At 37.0% G+C, this 24280-nt stretch overlaps 1 protein-coding gene across 1 annotated transcript in view; it reads left to right on the top strand.

Annotated features, from left to right (window-relative positions):
* faf1 (Fas (TNFRSF6) associated factor 1) overlaps window positions 1-24280 on the top strand; it is a 227694-nt gene that overhangs the window by 49983 nt on the left and 153431 nt on the right. The window contains exon 7 of the mRNA XM_052013170.1: window positions 418-523. Within this exon, the coding sequence (XP_051869130.1) occupies window positions 418-523 (106 nt within the window). The remainder of the gene's footprint in view (window positions 1-417; window positions 524-24280) is intronic.

Raw genomic sequence — 24280 nt, forward strand, 5'->3', positions numbered from 1 at the left:
AACATCATCATATAACACTTTGGAAATATTTCATGGCAGGTTAGAATTGGCATAGAACTCTAAAAGAAAATGTAAAAATGTGTTCAGTAATTACAAGAAAATGATTTATTTGAGTAGTGTAAAAGAGGAAATAATTATGCTTCTGCCTATTATAATTTTTTTAAACTAATAACTTTCCCAACTGATTGGTATATCCCATACATGATCAGTCTTAAATGTAAAGAGGAAATTTGCTGGTAACGTCCTTTCTGGTCACTCCCAGTATACTCCTTTGCCTTATGTACAGAATATAAATGAATTTGTTAAGACTTGCCCAACTGGCAGTCAATATACTCTTGAGATTTCACATAGTCAAGACGAGAGCAAGTTTGAACATGCTCTTCCCTGATTCTGTTGTTTTTGTCTCCACTCTTTCAGTGCCCTACAGGAATCATTAAATGAAAACTTCATGCTGATCATTACGCATCGAGAAGCCCAACGGGATTATAGCCTAAACTTTCCGGGCACCAGAACTGTGCAAGAGGTGAGCTATAGTGGAGTCGGGAGGTATGGGCAGCTCATTATCACCAACGTGGGTTTTGCTGAAGAGGTTCTAAACTTCTGACAATTACTGCACAAACCTCTTTTTCTTATTTGCTCTTAAAATTGGGATATGAGCTTTGAAGTGGCTGTGTTACTTTACTGGTACAGGAAGTTAGGTGATTATAGTGACTGCTTATCAGTTGCTGTTGTATATGTTTGAGTCCCAGTTGGAGAGATCATGCACGACTGGGGGAAAAACTTGAATGTAAACTTGTTAGATTCACTAAGGCTGACATTCCAGAAGTAAAATAGCAACTAACATGTTTTGTGTATGTCAGGTAAGTCCTAAATGTGAAACTACTTTTGTTGTTTAATCCTGTTATTTTTGAATAATAACAATCTTTTTCCCTTCAGTAAATATCACAAGAGTATTATGAACATTTTCCAGAAAGAATTTTGACAGCCAGAATCTCATCAATAATTCTTTGAGTATTTTGTTAAAACAGTCCCTTTTTAAAATTTGAATTGGCACAAATATGTACTGATTTTTATGATTTGATAAGTTGATAGTTATTGGCAACAGTGAAAGTAGAGATTTTTTTCTAATCCTCTATTCATCTGAAAACTAAAAGTAAAGTTGCACTTCCTTGTTGCAAAAGGCAATATTCTGTTATTACTGTTCATTAATGGATGGTGACTCCAGTGGAAATGGGTAATGTCATTTTCTTTTTGATTATCAACAGCTTTGATATAAGATACCATTTGTTTAATTTGATGGTTTAAAAAATATCAGATTGTGCTTTATTTAAATTGCACTAAAATGAAGTTGGTTTCTAAATTTCAAGATTTTTCTGCTGCTTTATGAATCTGTTCACCAAATTTAATTAAGATGTATTTCTGCTTTTGTCTTTTGATAAAGGGAAATCTTTCCAAACAATTTCACAGGCCATAATAGATCCTTTCTCTTCCCTCTTTAAGTCCCTTTCTCCTCTTAGTCGTAGAAATTTATGACTCAGAAGGAGGCTGTTTGGTTCATTGTATTTCCAATGGTTGAGAGCTCTTCAGACTAATCCCACTTCTCAGATCTTAGTCCATAACTTTGAGAGTTCATTTGGGTACTTTTTAAATAAATGAAGATTTATACTTCCACCAACCTTTTGAGCAGTGTGTTCCTTGGATAGAGGAAGAACTTGCTTTGACTCCTACCTTGATATTGACCTTCAAGTTATTAACATCTCTGCTGAGGGAAATAGTCATCCTTTTTGACTTGCCTAGTCTTTCCATAACATTCTGCGCCCCAATTAAATATCTGCTCTGCTTTTGTTCTGTAGAAAACAATCCCAGCCTACCCATTCTTTTCTCATAATTAAACCACCAGTCTTTGAAACATCTTCATGTTTCCTCTATATTCTTACATGTGCTGTTCATTCTTTCCTGTAATGTGGTGACCACAGAGCTAAACACAGTGCTGTCAGGTTGATTGTTGTTTAATACAGTTTGAGTATGACCTTCTTTCATATTTCTGGGCCTCTGCAAATAAAGGAAATAAGCCCATATGCTTTGCTAACTACTTTATTTACCTTTTCTGTTGGCTTCAGGGAATAGGCAAGCACTCCTAAGGTCGCTCTCCTCCTCTACACTTTTCAGTATCCTACCATTTATTATATTCTCTGCTGAATCCCACTGTAGACAGATTTTCTGTTGTTTCCTGCCACTTGACACTTTCCCTTTTAATCCTTTTTCTGATACTAAATGAAAAGCAAGAGAACTGAAGATGCTGGAAATCTGAAATAAAACCAGAAAATGCTAGAAGCTCTCAACAGGTCAGGCAGCATCTGTGGAAAGAGAAACAGTTAAAGTTTGAGTTCAGGAATCATTTTGTCTCTTATCCCTTTTCTGATAAACTCCCTGCCAAAGTCCATATCGATTAAATTATATTGATCCTTCTTCAGCCCTTTTGCCTCTTCTACCTATCACCTCTCAGCTTATTACATCTTCTCCCTACCCACCTACCATTCCCCCTCACCTGAACTTGCCTATCACCTGCCTGTGTGTGCTTCTTCTCTCCCCCCCCCCCACCAAAAACCTTAATCTAGCTTCAACCCTCTTCCTTTCCCATCCTGATGAAGGGTCTCAGTCCGAAATATCGACTTTTATTTCCCTCCATAGATGCTGCCTGACCTGCTGAGTTCCTCCAACACTTTTTGTGTATTGCTCCAGATTCGAGCATCTGCAGAATTTTTTGAGATTTCATTGCAAACTGTCTTTCATTAATTAGTCTTGCCATATTTAATTTGTATACTACTTGCATTGTGGTACTTGCTGTTAAGCATCGCCAAACTCCTTTATCTTTTGTTTTACTCTGGCATCCCAATTTACTAATCCTCTACCTTCCAAATCCAATTTTGGTATACCCCCTTCTCTGAAGTTATTGCTCTGGTTCCCAACCTCCTGCCAAAATAGGCTAAAGCCTCCCCCAAATCGGCGAGCAGCCCTCAGTGTAGTTATGCGTCCTGGTTTTCTTGCAGTCCAGCTAATTGTACAGTTTCCACCTCCCCAAGATCTGATCCTAGTGCCTCAGAAATCTTGAAATTCCTTTGCCATTGATCATTTTGCTGCAATATTGTCCTAAGATTATTAAGCATACATTAGCCCTTAACTAGTAGTTATTGTCATCTGTGAACTTTGCTGATCATTATTTGACTGTAACCAAATGTGTACTTTTAACAAGGATTCCCAGGTGATTTGTGTTCATAAATCCAGGATAATTAAAGAACATCAGCCCATATGTGCTTGTCCTTGTCCTTTAACTGATTTCATGCCTGTTCATCAACTATCTTTTTACCCATCTCCTGGGAGAGGCAAATTAATACTTCTGAGCTGCAAAGCTTGGTTTACTCGGTTTAAAAATTCTGACTTTCACCTACTGCTCTTTTCTTTTATAATGGTGTTAAGACAAACTCCAAAAATGTGCTTTATTATCCAGAACCTTTTTGTCTTCCATATACTCTGATCCATTGTATACTAAACCATTGTGGGCTTAAACATATGATAATCATCAATAGAATGAAATTTGAGGTGAGGGAATGCTTTTTGCATGACATGTTTATAGGAATATTGAATTCCTTACAAGGGATGGAGAAAGTCTAATCCACAATAGCTGCTTTTGAAAAGGATATCAATAAATATTTAAAATAAGAAAACATCTTGGGGAATGGAAGGAAATGGTTAGCTCTCGGAGAGCAGGCACAGATGTAATTTGGTTTGGATTAACATGGATTGATTTCTCTCTACATTCTTGATTCTGTAAATTGGAGTGGTCTGTTTTTAAATAATGGAATCTTAAGCACTGCAGAATTATAACTTTTTGATTACTATAGAAAATGGGTTTAAGAGTTCAATGTTCCTCCTTGGGGCTTTTTCTATGCAAGAGGTCAAGTTACTGAATATTTTTAAGAAATGGAAGTATTTCCAGGTGTAAAAGGCATCAAGGAATTATGGGGTGAGATTAGAGATGTGTTACTGAGAGGATCAGTCATGATCATATTGAATAGCAAAGCAGGCTTGATGGGCTGAATGGCCTACTATTTTCTTTGAGTATGTTTTTGAAGAAATGAGTGGGATCAGCTGCCTCACTATGTGATACTCATTGGGCAAAGTTTATATATCTCATCTTAGAATTTGACAAGTTTTTTTTTAAAGAACATAAGAATGAAAGAAATGGAAACCTAAGTCAGTCATGGCCCTGCTCACCTGTTCTGACATTTCAATGATCATGGCTGATCTTCTACCTCAAATGCCACTTTCCTGCACCAACAACATATCCCTTGATTTCCTTAAAATCTAATTACTTCTGACTTGAATGTACTTGACCTTCCATATTCCTCTGGGTAGAGAATTACAAAGATTCCCTTTTACTCTTCTTGAAGAAATTTCTTTTCATCTGTTTGGATTGACAAACCTTTATTCTGATATTGTGATCCCTTGATCTGGACACCCTTGCCAGGGTAAATATTATCCCTGCATCTGCCCTGTCAGGCTCTAAGAATTTTATGCTTCAGTGAAGTGAAGTCTCAATTTTCCATACTTGAGAAGATAAATTCAGTATGCTTTCTCTCCTGGGACAAAGCTGCCATCCCTCTTCCCCAGTAAAATTCTTCAGGTTGGGAGACCAGACCTGTACACATTATTCCAGGTGCAGTCACATCAGGGATCTGTACAAATGGAGTAATATGGCTCTTCCCTTGTTGTGAAGGCTAGTGTGTTTGCCTTCCAAATTGCACACAAGATTTTGGTAATTTGCACAAGCAAACATGCAGGCCCCTCTGAACATAAACATTTTTCAACCTTTAACAATTTATAAAAAAAAAACCCTACCTTCCTATTTTCTTTCTACCTCCTATTTTTACCATGGTATTTTCTATCTCCAAATTCTTTGCTCATACACTTAACCTGTTTATATTCTCTGAAGGCCCTCTGCATCCTCTTCACAGTTCATACCGCCCAGCTTTGTATTATCAATAAGCCTGTGTATTTTGCACTTGATATCCTCGACCAAATCATCGAATGGTATTGTGAACAGCAGAGCCTAGCACTGATCTCTGGTCACAGCCTTGTACTCCAGTACTCATAATAAACCATAAACTTTCAAAATCAATTACTTTCTCTGAAGCAATCAATCACATCTGTTGGACTTGAGACTGAATCCATGGCTTCACTATGCCTTTCCATACACATGGAAATTCTAGCAATGGCAGAATACAATTTTTGCTAATTATTAGAATGGTTACAAGCCTTCAAGATGTTAGAGGAAGACAAAATTATTAATATAATGCCTTGAAAAACAACCTTATCCATAGGCCACATCGGTGCTTAAGAAAATAGTTTTGGATTCACAGGAATTTCCTTTGCCCCAATTCATTAACTATTTCACTGCTGTAGTGTGGGGTCCATGTTGAAGGAGGCTTGGCATGGCACCCTACAGATTCATAAGGGGAAGAATCATTGACAGCTTAGACATCCTTTTTTTTTCCTGCAATGCCTTGCAGTGTAATCCATTGAATTACAATTCTAATGATTGCTGGATAAAATTGACAAATTATTCATACTAACTGAAATTCAAAGTCCTTCCTGGATATGTTTTATAATTGCCAAGAAGATATTGATATTCCATCAAATAGGAGGCTTCATGATATTAATCTGGTCCAGAGATGGGAGCTATTCAGAATAGAAATATTTGCCATGGGAATTGGTCAACAGCTATAAATCTGACATATTTCCACTTCGTTGTATCCTCCAGTAGTACCATGGAATGTTAAATTTCAACCATATGATTTCACATAGTGCCTTCAACATATCTGTGCAAAGGGAAATGCAATGAAACTGGGAAGAAAATAACTATGGCAATAAGTTTTTGAGAAGGTTTGCAAAGAAGGATGAGGGAGAGAGATGTTACCTGTGGTGATGAGTTACTGAAGAGGGTGGAGTTAGAGGACTGAAGTTGATGAGCAAGTTCTGAGGAGGTCAGAGATAAATGCATGTAGGGCATTTTCAAGATGAACAGGAATTTAAGCAATCAACCAGTCTACATTGGGACAGCATGAGTGAAACTTAATACAATATTGTGATTTTCTGAGGGAGAATACCTTTCCAGAATTCAGCATTGTTATGAAGAAATATAAATAGACAAAGGAAGGAGAGGGAGGACAGTGCTGAGAAATGGCTGATGAATACTGGAACATAGTAACAAGAAAGTTTAGTTAACTAAGAAGACTAGGAACCAATGATGCAAGATCTCCTGTTCTATTGAATGTTACTGGTGTTCTGGTTGCACAATAACTTCTCAACAATTGGAGGCACACTCACTGAAGAAATGCAGGGAAACATCATTGCTACCATCTGATGCACAGTTGCCTAAATTGCTAATTGCCATAGAGGACCTGACAGTCACTGTAGATTTACTGAAATGAGGGTAGACAGGAGCAACAGACACACTTATTAAGGTTGTGCAATATCCAGCACCCTTTGCAAGGTAACGGCTCCAACTATTTGATTGACACATGAGAAAACAAATGCTTTTAATATGGAAGGCAGCAAGAGTCATGGCTCTCTCTGAATTTGTGAAAGACCCTTCATTGCCAAGAAGCCATAGACTAATATCCCTCCTCCACATTGCTTTCAAATTCCAAAGAACATCTCATCCTGCTACATATTTTGCCCTTGGCAATTTAACTGCCTTGGCTGATGACAGATCCTGACACAACAGTTCATAGTTTTTTTAGAGAACAGATGCTACTGAGTAGAACTAAATGGCCAGAGAGGAAAAAAAGGTATGTCCAAAAGTATGTCTTGCCACAGGACTGCATGATTTCCCTACTTCTTTATTTAACATTTAGACTACAAGTCTGGTACTACATCTGTCAAAGATCAGTGTATCATCAATGCTGCTGATCATTGCATCAACACACACAAAAGATTCAGGTGTTTAATTAATACCTGAACACAAAAGATTCAGATGTTAAATTAATACCTAAACAATCATCTCAAGCCCTAGCAAAACCTGAATCTGTCTTCCATTTGAGAACCTGATGCAGAATGACATCTAGATGTTACTTAGGGAGACAACTCTCAAATATTGGAACCATTTGGTATACTTGGGAATGACACTGAAGCACAAAATGCCATCATGCAAAAACTCCAATTCTAAGTACATTCATCCTCCTCATGCAGAGCTACCTTTGCACTCTTTCTCTATGGCTGAATACATTTGGTATAACTGGAGAAGCTGAAATCATAGCAAATAAATAGTCACAGTCCATCAAATCCATTGTCAGCTCTCTATGGAACATTTCAGTCAGTCCCATTGCCCTGCACTTTGCTCATATTTCTGAAAATTATTTTCTTTTTAAACCTATAATCAGTGATTTCTAAAATAAACTGTTGCTTTAGTTTAAAAAAAAAGTCATACACCCCCCCCCCCCCCCAATCCCCTCTCCACCCATCTCCATAGTTTTGCCCACCACTTTTGAGTGAGTTCTTGGTCCTTGAATCATTTTCTAATTGAAATTGCTTCTCTTGGTTTATCCTATCCAAATCTGCTGTAATCTTGTCCATCTATATCAAATATTCTTTCAGTTTTCTTCACTCGAGAGTACAATTTTGATGTCTCCAGACTAACCTTGTAGATGAAATACCCCATCTCCATAACTATTTAGTAAAACTCTTGTGAACCTTTTCCAGAAGTTTGCTTCCACATATTTTGCAGGCTGTAGTGTTTACTTGCTCTCTCTGAGTGATGTTTAATTTGAGACTTGCTGTGGTGCCCATCAACAGTGCAGGTAACGAGCTGATTGATCAGCTAATCAACCTGAAGAATTCTCACATGGGAAAGCAAGAAGTAAGAATGAAGGATTATAATTCGCATGAAAGCAGAATAATGATTAGGGTTTACAAATAGCATGAAGTGAGAAACAAATATATTTTAAGAAAGGGTATAGTGTTGCTCTTAAATATGATTGAGGTAATGTGACTCGGTGTGGAAAATTATTTTATCACACTAGAGAGATGGTTTGCAATAATTATAATCTAATCAGGAACAACTGAATTTTAATGCATTGTTAAGACTTGATACTTTCATTGGTTTTCCAGCAGGAATAGTGTATTAACAGATGGTTCTCATCAACTTGATGATTTTCTGAAGATTAAACTGGTGCATCTGTTGGAGGAGCAGGGTGTCACTGACACAAGAATGTAAGACCTAGAAGCAGTAGTAGGCTATTCAGCCCTTTGAGGCTGCTCCACCATTTAATTTTGTGCCTTGTTTCCCATAACATCTGAAAATCTATTGATCTTTGCCTTGAATATACTTGGTGATTGAGCTTCCACAGCTGTTTTGGAAGAGAATTTCAAAGATTCACTTCCCTCTGTCCTGGCTCCCTTGTCTTGTGATCTTGTGGTTCTGAACATCTTAGCCAGTGGAATCACCAACTCTACATCTATCCTTGCCAAGTCCTGTCAGAATTGAGTTTCCATGAAATTGCCTCTTATTCTAATCCCAAAATTCTTGGACTAATCACTTTACTCTTTCCATACAACAGACTGAAAATTTCAAGAATCAATCTGGTAAACTTGCTGTCTCCTCTTTTTCGCACATGTATGCTTCCTTGGGTTGAGAGCTCAAACCTGTATGCAATATTCTGGATGTGACCTCACCAGAACCCTTGTTACTGGACTTCTGTATCTGCATGTTTAACTGTGCCTATTTGAGAGAGTCTGGATTGCTTTAGGGACAGCTGGGGTGAAATCAAATGAGCTTCTATGTTGTGATTCTTTAATCTTCCATCCTTCTCGAATTCCACACTATTCACCAGTTGTAGCATAACCAGTGTTTTACAAAGATTCAGCATGACCTCCAAGGTTTGGTAATCTGACTTTGTGAACTCCAGGATCCTTATCATGTCACTTTCAAAGACTTACAGTTATATACACACAGCTCCTCTGTTCCTACACACAGTTTAGAAGTGTGCCATTTGGTTTACACAGTCTCTCATTCATTCAAAATGTATCACTTCACATTTGTCTAAATTAAATTCCATTTGCCACATCTGCCCATTCTGTTAGCTTGTTTAATTTTGCAGTCTGTTGCTGTCCTCGCTGTTTACTAATTTCAAGAAACTGAATGCTTCTGTCATGCATTAATATTCCTTGTCTTCAAATGTGTCCTCTTCCTGATGGGTTGCACTGGGGAAACATCCAGAAATTACTGTTTTTTTTGAGGTCTTTGTAACTTCCTCCCCTTTTGAATCTGGATGTAGATCTCATTGCCTGCTGTCTCTGCTGTTGGTGCGGACGTGTATTTTATACTCTAATGCCTCTTAACAGAGCCCAGAATCTGAATGGTGTATTTGCCACTTTCTCATCCTGCCCTGCCAGTTTCAGTGATTTATGCACATAGACTCAAGGTTCCTCTGCTCCTGCACCCCATTAAGATTTTTTATTCTACATTTCTCATTTTTCCTTCCAATATGCATCAGCTCACATTTCTCTGCATCTGCCCATTACATCAACCTGTTTATATTTTGCTGCAATCACTTTCTTCTTTGTAGTCCACAATGCTGTTGAGTCTTGTCACCCATAAATTTAGAAATCGTGGTTTGCATCACCAAGTTTAGGTCACTAATATGGACCATAAAAAGCACTGACCTTAACCCCAATGCCTCGAACATCACTAGAACAATTTTAACACCACTATTCATTATTCACCATCCTCCATTCTAAGAACCAACCATTCACCATGGCCCTCTGTTATTTAGCCAACTTCATATCCATGCATCAATGTCCTTTCTCTGTGTGCAAAAAAGCCTTCTAAAAGTCATGTACATCACATTATCCTCATCAATTCTGTTATCTCATCCAAAAATGTCAAATTGGTTAAACATGTTTTTCCCTCATCAAATCCATGCTGGCTTCCCATAATTAATCAATTTTCCTCCAAGTGATAATTAATCATGTGGGGCATCAATGTTCCTTAAAGATTTCCCACCACCAAGGTTAAACTCGCTAGCCTTTAGTGACTGGGCTTATCCTAAGTTCCTGGGGCAGTTCCCCATGGCTGAGATGACTAGGTACATATATTGACGTGCATGCAAGCAAATGTAGTGTTAGCTGTGACTTGTGGATAATGCTTTCACCTTTTAATCAGGTAGTTGTGCATTCCAGAAGTTTGAGTTCAGAAAGGTGGTACTCTTCTTAGGTGAATCAAAAAAAATATTCATTGCATTTGGAAGAAAAGCAGGGAAGTTATCCATGATGTGCAGACTGATATTTATCCCTTAATATCATTTTAAAAAAAAACAGGTAATATGTTTTCAATCCCATTACTGTTTTGGTGGGAAAGTGCCATGTATAATTTGTTTGCCTCATTTCCTGCCACCCTAATAGAATGAATTAGGTGGAGGTCAGTCCACTAGTCATCTGTAGCTCTCTATGGGTGTTGCAGACATCTTTGCAGTCTCTCACTCGGATTATATTATAAATTAATAGATGCTTAAACTAGGACTGTTGCCGTGAGGTCTTGTGCTGGTCACACTGATGAAAATAGGATGCTGGTTACGACAAGCCTGTGCCCCAAGCATTTTATCAGGAAAAAGACCCTGCTGGAATTGGCCTTTCATACTCCTTCCTTGTTAATTATGCCTTGTCATAAGGTCATGCTAGTCTTCCTCCTGATATTGAAGTTGCCCAGGAACATGTTTATCTCCCTCTAGGATGCAGATCAGACCTGGCCCTAGGATGATAGCACGAACAGTTTCTACAAAATCCTCTAAATACACTGGAAGGATTAGTGATCCAGTATCTGTGTGCTCTCCCAGCCTAACAGTCTCATTGTTGAAGTGTTAGATATGCTCTATTCACTCCATAATGCACGCCCAACACCATACTCCTGAAACAGATTTGCTTTCTTCCTGTGAGAGCTTGGAATTATCAATTGGGCACAGGAAAAGACTTAAAGATCTGCTCATGCCTCTTAGGAAATAATGTGCTATTCCAGCTGACTCTTAGAAATTCTGAGAAACATAGGACTGTAGATGCTTGAATCTAGATGAAAAAAGATGTTGGAGGAACTCTGCAGGCCAGGCAGCATCTGTGGAGAAAAACAGTCAACATTTCGGGTCAGAACCCTTCTTCAGGCAGGTCCTGATCCGAAACGTTGACTGTCTGTTCTTTTCATTTGAAATTCCTGGCTTAAAATGGCTCCAAGTGGAGAAAAGAGCCTTTGAGATATTGTTAAGAACCTCAAACCCACGCATCAGGAGCACCCAGAAGCTTTGTGTTAATAATGGAATGAGTGCAATGCATTGTCAACTGGCCATCTACATTTTCTCCCCCATTCCACCCCCTAATGTTCCCCAGAACAAGTTTGGCACCTCCTGCGTCATCTGTGGACGAGTCTGCAGTTCCCATCAGTTGGTGTCATGAGTCACCTTAGAACCTACAGGACTGATGTGGAAACAAGCCATCCTTTATTCCAAAGGACTGCCTAAACAAAAGGATTGCATCAATAATTTCACTTAAATTACCTAATTAACAAAATAATGAAAACAGAAATTGCTTAAAAAGTACTCAACAGGCAGGCTTAGCCAGTAGTGCAAGGTCATTAAAATGAGAATGAATTGGCTTTCAAGATCTTTGGGACTTCCTGAATTTGTAAAAGGTGGTATGAAAATGCCATATTTTCATCTGTTTACCAGAATGATGCTCAACGAGCTTGCTAGAGCTTGAATTACAAGCTACTTTTCTGCTGGGTATATAATGCAGGAAAACAGGCAATGCATATCTAACTAAGGAAACATGATTAAATGGAACCTGACTGCTATTGTGTTTAGTGGAAGAAGTTAAAGGGCAATAACTTGACTGTGTCTTGGCCAACTCTCAGCAAGGATGGAAATGTTTTTAGAACAGATAGCACCTTTTTATTCCTCCTTGTACAGATATTGTTCCTTGTGTTTTTTGAGGTCCATCTTCCCAGTTGTTACAGCTCATGATGTGGAGTGTTTTTGTACATTGGAAGACCCCTGATATTTTCTAAAATATTTTGATATACCAAATCATCCCCTCAAATTGGACTTAATAGAACATGATTGTGAGAGAGCAAATGGGCACTGTCAATCACAATTTTAAGACATATTTATGAGTGGCTTCCCTAAGCACAGCTTAGATTAGTTATTCAGCCACTATGTATTGGGTCTTTGATGTGTGGAGAGTCATAAAGGTCATGCCAACCATTACACACACTTCAATATTCAGACCATCCCTGGGTCACAAATGCCCGACTTATGGACACCCCTACAGACGAACAAGCTCCTGTAATAATATTAAGTTCAAAAGTCCAATGTACATGCGTTCGTTTCTGTGAATGGCAGAAATTGTTTCCTCTCTCTGGACTTTTAGTCATTGTTCTTATCGGTCTTGTGCTTTTGATGCCATTCATTATAATGTGGAGGTAAGGTTACCATATCAATCGATTCGTGTGTTTTCTGACGTGGACAAAATTGACTTATTGATGTCTGTAAAAACGGAACCAATTCTTTCCCCAGGGATAGTCTGTATATGTAACCTGTAATATACAAAGTTTTTTTTCATGAAAAGGAGATTCCTATCAAAATATGAAGTGTCAACTGTTAAACTCATCTTCAATAATAGACACTTGTGAATCTCATTTTATTCCCCCCATATTCTACGTTCATCTTGATACAAGGGGCAACCTGCATGTCTCTGGGCTATGGGAGGGAATGAAGGGCATGGGGAATACCTGTGCAGTCACAGGGTGAGTGTGCAAACCGTACACAGATAGCTATGGAGGTCAGGTCGTTAGATCTGAGGCAACAGCGATCTGGTGCTTAGAATGACAAAGCAATTGAAATGTCTTCTGAAATCCTACTGATATTTTAAAAAAGATGATATTTTTCCAGCTATGCAAGGCCAGTTTGACTGTGTACACTCTCAAGCCTGCCCTGCCATTCCGTGTGATCATGGCTGGTCTATGCTGGTTTCAACTTCTGTTCTCTGCCAGTACCTCGTAGCCCTGAATTTCTTGATCTTCCAAATATTTATCAATCTTCTGCTTAAGTTCTTCTAATAATCTGTCTTCCACCACCATGTGGGGCAGAGAACTCCAGAGATTTACTCCACTTTGAGAGGAGAAATTTCTAAGCATCTCAGTTTTGAATGATGGGCCCCTTGTAACCATTTTCCCTTGTTCAAGACTCTCCCACTAGTGAAAACATCTCAACATCTACCTTGTTAAGCCCCCTTAGGATATTATGTTTGAATAAGGTCACCTCTCAATCTTCTCAACTCTAAGGAATACAGGCTAACCTGTTTAGTCTCCTTTGATAAGACGTTTTGGTAGTAGTTTCAATATGACAGGCTGTGGGCAGTTTGCATTGGTTTTGCTGTCAAAATAGTTGCACACTAGCAACTCTTAAGGTTGAAATTTATTCTAGCATCAAGTACAGCTCTCCTTGTCTGCTGTGAATTTTTTTGTATGCCAATGTCAGTTGACAGTTTTATTAGACTTTCAGACATGGAAAAAATATAACAGCCCATTTGAAGGATCAATTTCGGGATACATTGCAGTGAATTTCTAGCCATTTACTCAAAGACTTGTTTTTGCATTTAAATTGGAACATGTTGAGTAGAAGTTAAAATTGGTCTAACAAGATTAATAATACAGTATGATCGGAAATGAAGAATTTGATCCCTTGAAGGCGAGTGGCAGGTTGTTTGACATTACCAGTTACTTTATTGAATAACATTTGTAATTAAGAACAAAAGTGTTATTGTTTCTTTTTGCACAGATATATTGCAATCAGCAAGATATTAAGTTGTAATGGAAGGAAGGAAATTCGTATCAAAATATGAAGTGTCAATCAATAAACTGGTCTTCAATAATAGGCAATTGTTAAAAGGGCATATACTAGTTTCAGGAATGCCTTTTTAAAGATAACCATATTGTTTTGACATACTAGTTTTGGTTGTCTTCATAATGTGGAAACTGTTCCATCTGAATAATTGCCAGATTGAAATGTTGTCATAAAATCATTTCTAAATTAAATAAGACTTTTCTGAAAATGACAGTGTTAATAATTCATTTTGTGTAGGTTCATAAAATATTGTTTGCTTTGTTTTTATTACTGTAACTGTAGAATATAAATATTTAATAAAATTATGCTTAACTATTCCTAAGTGTTTAATTGTTTCAGCTGTATTCCTAACTATTCTAATTTCTTTGACCACATTTAAATTGCAACATAAATTATTAACACAAAGTATTAAAATTCAGTGGAATTCCATAGCATGCATCTGACTCTTGTCTAACAAATTGTTTATTTTCAGCTTTGAGTACCTTCAAGTAATTTTGAAAGAAACTCTATTTACGGGGAGAAACTGGAAAATACATGGCATGTCTGATTTGTAATAATTGGTTATGATGATCTTTGTAACATTGTATAAATGTTTATATATCCTGAAACAGAAATTTAGGGCAATGGTGGTTTGATCTTAAATGCTTTCAGAATTGCTTTCTGGCTTATTGTAGTTTTATTTCATTAGTACTGTACAGAAATAAACACCTCCCTGTTTGGGAGGGAAAAATCATCTGACATTTTTTTGAGAGGAGTATGTATTACTTAAAAAGAATCTTGTTATGTGCTGATACCCCCTTCCATTAGAAAGTATTGTCTATGGTTAGAATGTAGATAGTCTTTTAAAGCTTATGATCTAATTAAGCCCTCCCTCCAGTAGATGTGTTGTTGTGTTACAGTGTGATGAGTGCAGATTTAGTGATAGTTGATACCATCAGATATGGCTGCATTGTGTTTAATTTTTAAAATGCTTAACAGTTGCTCACCTAGGTTACTCTGATATCATCTCCCAAAACTGTGACTTCTACATCCAGGAATAGCGAGGTGAGCAGGCTGATTGGAACACTACCACATGCAAGCTTGACTCCAAGTCAAACACCATCCTGACTTGGAATTATACTGCTATTCTTTCATTTGTCAGGTTTAAATACTGGAATTCTCTATCCAATGTCATTTTGGAACTATCTTCACCCAGAAGGACTGTAACGCTTCTCAAGGCAGCTGATCACCACTGCCTTGAGGATAAATAGAAACAAATGATAAATGCTTGCCTTTACAGCAACACCTGCATTTGAACAAATAATATTAAAAGAGTTGCTGAGGTGCATATTCCTCAGGCAGGAGAGATTTATCCTTGGAGATCCTTTGAAGGGCTGGGAGCAGTTGATTGGTGCTATAATTGGTTCCTATCGTTGGAGTGAGCACTGAAGAAGCCCACTTGGTCCATTGTGCCTGAGCCAACTATTTTGAAGGAACTATCCCTGCTCTTTTGTTGACTATTTTTTTCTTATTATCCACTACCATTGCAATTTAGTTTAGAATCCACTTCAACCCCCATTCAGGCCATGCAAATCAAATGTACTGTAGTTATTTACAAAACAAGTTCTCATTTCCACCTATGACTCTGGCTGTGCAGCAATTTATCTTGATCTTTTCTCTCGTTACTAATCTGCCCTCTAGTGGAAATGGTTTCTCTTCTATCTAGTCTATCAAAATATCTCAATATTCCCATTACTTTCACCAGAGCAACTGAAGTAGTTGTACTTAATCTCTCCACACAGATGGTGTCTCATCTGCACCTTCCCGGAGGCCTTGACATCCTTTCTAACATATTGTGCTCAGAATTGGTCTAGATAGGCATAACAGATGATTTATAATGGTTTACCATCTTTTTGTATTTTGTCACTCGTTATAAACTCCAGAATCCCATATGTTTTCTCACAGCTTTATCAAGTCTTGCCACCTTGAAAATTTGTGTGTGTGAACTTGCACCATCATCACTCTTAAAATGAGAACATTTAATTCACATAATCTCCCCTCACTTTGCCTCTGAAATACATCACTTCATATTTCTTAAATTTTGCCTGGAAAGTTTGCCTTTTTTCACCTGTAGTGAAAAAGGCAAACTTTCCAGGCAAAATTAATGTAGAGACTCCTGAAGTCTTCTGCTATCATGCTTACAGTGTGCAATATTTCTGAGTTTTGTGCCATATGCAAACTTTGAAATGATGCCCTTTATACCCATGTACAGGTTATTAATATACATCAACGTGAATCAGAACAGGCAGTGGTTCCAATATCAGAACAACAATGTTTCTATCGTGTCCAGAAAAGCAGCTATTTCTACAAATGTCTGTCTTCTATCACTATCACTGGATCTCCATGGGTTTGTGAAGTTACCTGCTGGTTGATGTTCATGGGTATTTCAAGTGCTTGTATTGCAAGTGATGATTTGGCAGAACAATCAGGAATGTGAAACCAATTAGCTAGTGGAACAGAATTTGAGGGGAGAAAGTTATTTGAGACAGCTGAAGCAGATAGATGGTGTGAAGGGGAGAGGTCTCTGAAGCCGAATAAGTCAATAAGAGGCAGGAAGAGAATATTATGTCTAAAATGTAGGCATAAGAGGCAGAGTTTTGAAAGTAACTGACATTATGTCAGACAGCTTAGAAATTGGGGATGGAAGGGTAGAGAGAGAACTACTCACTTCAGTGAAATAAGGGGGAAAAGGAAAACGGTCCAGCTCTATTCTACCGGGGGGGAGGGGGGGGGTGGTGAGGTTAGGCTCTACAGTTAATTGTCCAGTAAACATCATTATAGAAGTAGATAAGAAAACTTAAAGTATTACCTACAAGGATGACAGGCAATCATAACAATTAAGTGGTGACTTTTTAATGTTTTAAATCCCATGGAAAATGTCTCGTTATTTTGTCAGTGCTGTGCACGTATCAATTTTAAAGCAAAAAAAACTGCAGAAGCTGAAAATATGAATCTTTTTGAGTTCTGATGGAAGGTCATGCATCTGAAATGTTCTCTTGTTGTAGATGCTGCCTGACCTGCTGAATATTTCCATTACTTTTTGTCTTCATTTCTGACTTCCAATATCTTTAGTTATTCTGTTTTTCAGATATTTAGTTGATGTTCCCTTGGCACTGTCTTAATGCAGTCTTGCTGCGACATTGAATTATGGGGAGGGCTGATTGGATAGGTTATACAAACAATAGATTATTTTGTATTCTACTCTAAATTGTCTTTTGATATTATTTAGAGTTTAAGGCAAATTAAGCAGCTGAGAAGTTGGTTGGCTTGGGCGTTTTTCTGTAGTACAGGCTGAGGATCTGATGGACATAACAGAAGTGCTACAGTGCCACCACTGGTGTAGGAGTTCAATGACAAGTTTACCAGGCAGGTTAAATTATATAGTGAACATAGGAATTTGTATTGGAAAAGTCGTCAAGGGACAGTTTCTTATCTGTTAGATTTGTTTATTTTCTTTGTCAATGCTCATTTACCAATGCTCAAGTTATCCTCTCAATTATAACGTCCATGGGATTAAAATTAAATTGTTTGTGGATGTATATGCATGTTATTACCCTTGATATTTTTTTTTAAATTTCAAAGTTCAGTTTTTAGTACAATGCAGTGATTTCACCGAAGTTAAATAATCCTGCAGCTGGAACTTAAAGCCCAAAAATGTAGAATTTACAAGATGATCCAAATTAAGTTAGAGCAGTGGAGCAGAAAATGCAGCCTTTGGTGCTGTTTTCTTCCCTTCAATTATTCCACTAGCTCATTCTGATTTTTTCCCAATTTTCGTTTAGAGGCCAGTAGTATAAATTCTCATGCGAATATATTTGACTGATTTTTTTTTTTCACTATGTGCTATACCATTGTTTGGAAGATCTATTACAAAACTGTTTGTTATGCACTCCAAAGGTTTTTTTTTGAAGCGCTTGGTTGAAGTACATTCTGAGTGGCATGTAAAATGTTGGATTTTGGCTTGCAAGAAAACAGAAGTAATTAAAATCTGAAAAATCTTGGAACTCTGTGTAATAACACTTTAACTTAACATTATTGCTATTAATCTCTAGTCTTCATTATGAAATAACCCACAAAATGCTGGAGGAACTCAGCAGATCAGGTGGCATCTACGGAGGGAAATTAACAGTCGATGCCTCGGGCTGAGACCCTTCAGGACTGGAAAGAAAGAGTAGAAGCTGGAATAAAAGGGTCGGGGGGGGGGGGGGGAGAGGGAGGAGCATGACGGTGGGTGATAGGTGAATCCAGGTGAGAGGGAATTTTCATATTAGTCAGATATTATCTCTTCTTTCCCCTTTTTCTGTCACTGATATTTAGTACTGGACAGCTGTTTCTAGACTCTTTTGCTAGAGCCCACGAAATGTGAGCAACTGCTCATGGTGGCCTAATTCTTGACCTTTTCATTTGCAAAGAAATGCCTTTCAGTGCAATACAGATTAATCTATTTTTTTTGCTCTTTTAGGTTTATTAGTTGCAAGCAACTGGTTGCCAAATACTGCTTTTGAACCACTAATATAGTTTTGACCCAGTGTGTGATGCTGAGTAACATCATAAAGCTTACTGAATAAATAAAGCAGAAGTTCCTTAATCTATTGCAAATTCTGCTTAAACGTTTACTATGATCAGAAGTAATGGGGAAAACAGTGTAAAGAATGAATAATAAAGTCAACCATACAATAACCTGAAAAGTGCAGTTAAAAAACCATAAGTGGAAGAAAGAATAACCATGAAAACATTAGGTTATTTGAATATTCATGGAACTATACAGAGGGAAAACAAAGCATCCCTGATTTTGCACATCTGTTCCTCATCGTCAGTGCTGTGCCTCAGACTTATTTTCCACATTAAGCAGAATCATGGTACTGCCCTTTATGTTCTTTAAATAATGGGTTTCAACCTGGGAGAGCTTGCTAAAAGTAGGGAGTGCATTTATAAAAATTAATAGATTGTATTCAATGTTTGTAATTAGAGTGGAGAATAGATGTTAAGAAAAAAAGTAGATCTTTAGAGTGGGATGCAGCAAGGAGATTGGGAATTTTTCTTTTGACTAATTTGTTTCTTTATATGAAAACAATGCTGAAAACATTCAGCAGATTTGTTAGCATCTTTGGAGAGAGGTAGCCAAGTTAACTTAACAGATGCAGTTGTTCTGAGCATCATAACTTGTCGTAAAAATTACAATATTTAAAAAGGAGCAGAACAAAGAGAAATGGGCGGAACAAACTTGCATGCCTGGATGCTCATGGAATAAAATAATCCATAGGTGTATTTGTTTTCAAGTTGCCTTTTTCCTTTTTCTTGGTATTGTTTATTTGGAAATTACTGGCTATACCTGGAAAACTAACAGACACTGACCGCCATCTTTTTCTAGCAGTTTTTGTTTGAGATTTCTGGGATTTTGTATTTTTTTAATTGGATATGTTTTAACCTTTGATAGTTGGTAATATTGTCATTTTACCTTGCATTATTTTAAGCGTGGCATTTCTGAATTTCAAATTTAATTTTATTCCACAGCTCTGATCACCTTTTTCCTTTAATCTGTCTTGATTATCTGTTTAAAGAAGTGATTTGTGCTCATTTTTTTATTATAATCTGCATTTAACTTTCCATCGTCTGCCAATGTTTCTCATTATGATTACTTATTGCTTTATAACAGTATAAAGAGGAAGGAACAAATACAATTTAATATCTGCATTTTTGAAGAAATTTTGTATAAAACTTTAAATGCCGTTAACGTCTTCAGAAAATCTGTTTAATAAAAGTTCCACAAAACCTTGTTCATTAATTAAAACATCAATAACCTCTTACCTTGGCTATTCACTTAGGAGTTTGCATGACTGTTTTCTGTTTCTGGAAAGCTTTTTTGCTATAAGTGTCATGGGGAACATCAAACCACTCTCTTGACACTAATAGTCTCATCATATTATCATCTGAACTCTACACTGTGAATGATTTTACTGGTGGAAATTCTCTTTTAGATGCCATGAATTATTAGTATTCTTTACTCATTATTCTCCTTGTATCAGTATTAGAGACTGTTTGCCCATATTGCAATGGGGATGGAGAAAAGTAGGATCTTAACAGATCTGTCTTCTTATACAGGAACTTTCCAGCAGTGTTATTGATTAGCTGAGGAAGCATGACGTGTTTCCCTATACTTAATTGACAGTTCATTTATCATGTCTTTTCCACAACATTGAGATTATGAAATACCTCATTGAGAATGCAAGCTGGAGTCTTGATGACTTGTATACCTCAATACTGCACTGGTGGTGCATGTTTGTACAGCTATTTTAGGTAATCGGCTTGCAAAAAATACATGCGCCATTTACCTCAGTGGAAAGTAGTTTCTGTAAAACAACTATTATACAGTATATTGCTATTGTGATATATCAACTGCAGACCCATTATTGCTTAGCTGTGAGATAATGGTGGAATGCACTGTGTTAAATTTCAGAAAATAAAACGACCTCTATCTTTCTGCTCCAGAAGGAACTATAAAATATTCAAAATTATAGGACAACCTGAAAGGTGTTGAAGATTATGTAGGATTATGATGAGATTCTTTATCATCGCACAATGTGGAAATAAGAGTTTAAATTTTAAATCAATATTAGAAATCTATTGGGAAAGTGGTGATAGGAGTCTGGAAAAACTCTGCTGCAACCATAGTTGAATCAGAGTCCATTATTCAAGGTTATAGGTAGGTAGCATGCAAGTGAGATTAGATTAGATGCTACATTGAATAAGACACTGCCTTGGATTGAATGAGTCAAATGGCTTCCTTCAGTGCTGATATGGTCAATCAATCATTATGTGTGTATTAATTTTAAAAAGTTAAATAGCATATCTTGTTTCACTTGGGTTTTTTTTTGGGTGGATAGAATCAAAATCTGAGTTTGGAATAGTTTTAAACTTCCTTTTAACTGTGAAGTATTATTCACCGATGAATTCTTTTGCAGCACTTTCATCTAAAAGAATTGGAAGCTCACATATGAGTATCAAAATATGATATTTTAGGAATGTAAAAGGTTCGCAACCATCTTTCTTCTGAAATGACCAATTGAAAATTTGATTGCTGTGTACTTAACTGAGGCAGCTATATTCTTAAAACATTGCAGGGTCTTGGTTGAGTGTACTATCACAACTAATTATTTTATTGATCTGTGTTTTATTGGCAGCTGGAGTTTCATAAATAAGAGGCATCCCTGATGTGAAAATCATAATATATTGTAGTTCCGGTCCTTTGAGAGCTTAAGTGCTAAAATGAAGCTAATGCATTTGCATGCCATTTAACTGAATGTGAAATCCAAAAAATCTAAGCCATTAATGTTTACTGTTTCATTCATTGATTAAATTAACAAATTTTGAGTTTTTTTAAAAGTGAATTATTGTGGTGTTACCATTACTGTAATAATCTTGTTTTGCGATATGCACTTGACAGATTGTAATAGTGCTAATTGAACAGATTAATTCACACTTGCTTCATTCTATTCAAAGAGAGAATCGGTAGCTTGTTTTGCTTTTGACCAGATGGTACTGATGAACACCTACTGTGCACTTTAAGTGCTTACTGGAATTACAAAGACAGATCTGTGTTGAGCTCAAAATGGTTGAGAAAGCTGCATTGAATAGATTTTGTGCAACTAAATTAATTCTGGTGGACCATTACACATTGAGCTGTCTTTTCAAAGCTCTGAGCTCCTTGTTTGCTCTGCAGCAATGAAAAAGTGAAAGGCAGATTACAGCAAACAGAAATAAAAGTGCTATGAAAGGGAGAAGAGGCCTTAAAGCCTTTTATACAAAATTTGTTGTAAGTGCATTATTTGTGTGTATAAGTGGAAAGCCATTTCAGTTTTGTTTTAAGTGTCATTTGAGATTTATGAATATGAAAACAACAACAGTTAATAGCAATTAAGTTTTTATCCATAAACTAGAATATTTTCCAATTAATGTAGTTTTGGTTTTCAATTTATCTGTATGTCAAAATTGTTTTTGTTTTAAAGTATTTTTTCAACTTTTGAATGTGCATCAAAACAGAATTTACTTCCAGTTAAGTCAATTCAAAACTTCCTCTTGCTGCTTCTGTGCCTTGAACCAGAGAGTTGTAGGTTTTGATATTGAAGTTCCAGTATTTCCACATCTATGCTTCTAACTTGTTTTTCTTTTTCCTTAACTGTGGCTTTGCCCCTAACATAATTCATAGAGCTTTCAACCACATCTATTCATTCCATTATCAAACTTGCCTATTACACTATCTCTTCCCTCCCAGAGTGAGGAGAGGATTCCCCTTGCCTTCCACTCTTATCAGCCTCCACTTTCAGCAGATTAGTCCCCATAATTTCCACCTTCAGCATGATGCCACGACCAGATGCATCTTATTCTCACCCCGTTCAGCAAAAACAGACACTCATCTCAACTCCCTGGTTCAATGTTTCATCTCCACCAACCTCTCGTCTTCTCTTGGCATTATCTCATGCTACCACTGGAGATGCAGTATCAGCCACTTATCGCTTTCCTTCCCACCATCCAGGGACTCAAAAATCCTTTCAGGCGAAGCAGCAATTTGCTTGCATTTTTCCAATTTAGCATTTTACATTTGGTGCCAATATGTGGTCGCCTCTGCATTAGAGAAACCAAGTGTAGATAGTGTGACTGCTTTGCAGAACACCTCTTCAGTCTTCAAGGATGATCCTGAGCTTCTGTCATTTTAATTCTTCTCCACTCTGACCTCTGTCTTTGGCCACCTACACTGTTCAAACAAAACCCAACATAAGCTCAAGAAACATCATCTTGTCTTCTATTTAGACATGTTGCATCCCTCTGGATTCAGTTTTGAATTCAGAAATTCCAGATTACCAGCCTTCCCTGTTTGTTGTCAGAACTGGCTAATTCTGATGTCAGGTCATCCATCAGCTTAGTTTTTAGCTCTCTGTGGATGCTATCTAATCTGCCAATTATTTCCAGCATTCTTTTATTTCATTTTATTCTGAAACTGCTGTTTTTCAGTTTACAGTTCCAGCATTTATAGTATCTTTTTTTTCTCTCCTCCGACCTCATTTAGTTGCCTCTGTTTACTCTCCCTCAAAAAGATCAACTGTGATAAACAAGCATTCAGTGACCTCTCTTAGACAATATCAACAGCATTTGTGTCACCTGGACTCTCTTGGTCTCTGCCCTATCACAGATATTTCCCAAGTTTTTAACACCCCCCCCCCCCCCCATGCTTGTTTTCTCACTTTTCCAGGTCTGATGAAAGGTCATTGACCTGAAGCAATAATTCTGTTTTCCTCTCGGCAAAGATGCCACCTGACTGGCTGAATATCTCCAACATTTTCTGCTTTTATTTCAGAATTCCATCATCTACAGTGTTTTGCTTTTTGTTGTCATTTCATTTCCCTCTCCCCACCTTTCCTTAGCCATCCTTGTGCAACTGCAAAATGATCCTTTTTTGAGGGAAGGTTGGGGATAAACTTTACCCATGAATGATTTGAACTTGTATCTCCTAGTTTGGACATAGTGCTGTTCAATTATCACTGGTTCTCAAAGATTCACCATTTCTGTGAGTCTGCAGAAAACTGTTTAGTAAATTTTTTTTAGAAAGCAATGAACTTTGGAGAAAATGCTGGATTGGTTACATTGTCATTTCTTGATTTTTGCTTCTCTTTACATCATTTCAGAGTACCATTAAAAACTATGTGATGCACTTTATCTAAAGTGACCTTTACTGGTTAGCTGCCTAAAGGGGTCTGGAATGGGAGAAAGAAAATTGTTGAACATATCAATGTAACGTATTTGGTTTTATGAATACTTATTGTTTAAGTGAATCACGTGAACACACATCAAGACTAAGTCTTAAATTTTTTTCTCCTAGTTTTGGGTCAAGTTAAAGGATTATGATCATCAGTATTTAAGGACTTGGTATTTAAAGTGCTGCTTGCAGGATATTTTAAAAAAAATCAATACTACCATTAAAAAGTTCTATTGGAAGTCTTTCTAAATATCTTTTGATTTGCCATTTTCATATCAAGCTTTTGTTGTGGTGATTCAGACTTCCATGGACTTAATTACTCTTCTTTAATTTCATGCAGTATTACTTTCTGTTCAGAATGGATTTTTATTTAATGATCTATGCTGTAATTGAGTACAACTTAAATGTTGTAACCAAAGCAAAATACATTGCAATAATTGGAAGCTATTGTGCCCCTTGATCTCATGGTAATTTTAAATGACAGTTGAACAAATCATTCATTTGTTTAATGAAAAATACTGCAAAAGTCCAGCATCCTTTTTTT

This window comes from Pristis pectinata, chromosome 3 (assembly GCF_009764475.1).
Source record: "Pristis pectinata isolate sPriPec2 chromosome 3, sPriPec2.1.pri, whole genome shotgun sequence".
NCBI classification, from domain to species: Eukaryota; Metazoa; Chordata; class Chondrichthyes; order Rhinopristiformes; family Pristidae; genus Pristis; species Pristis pectinata.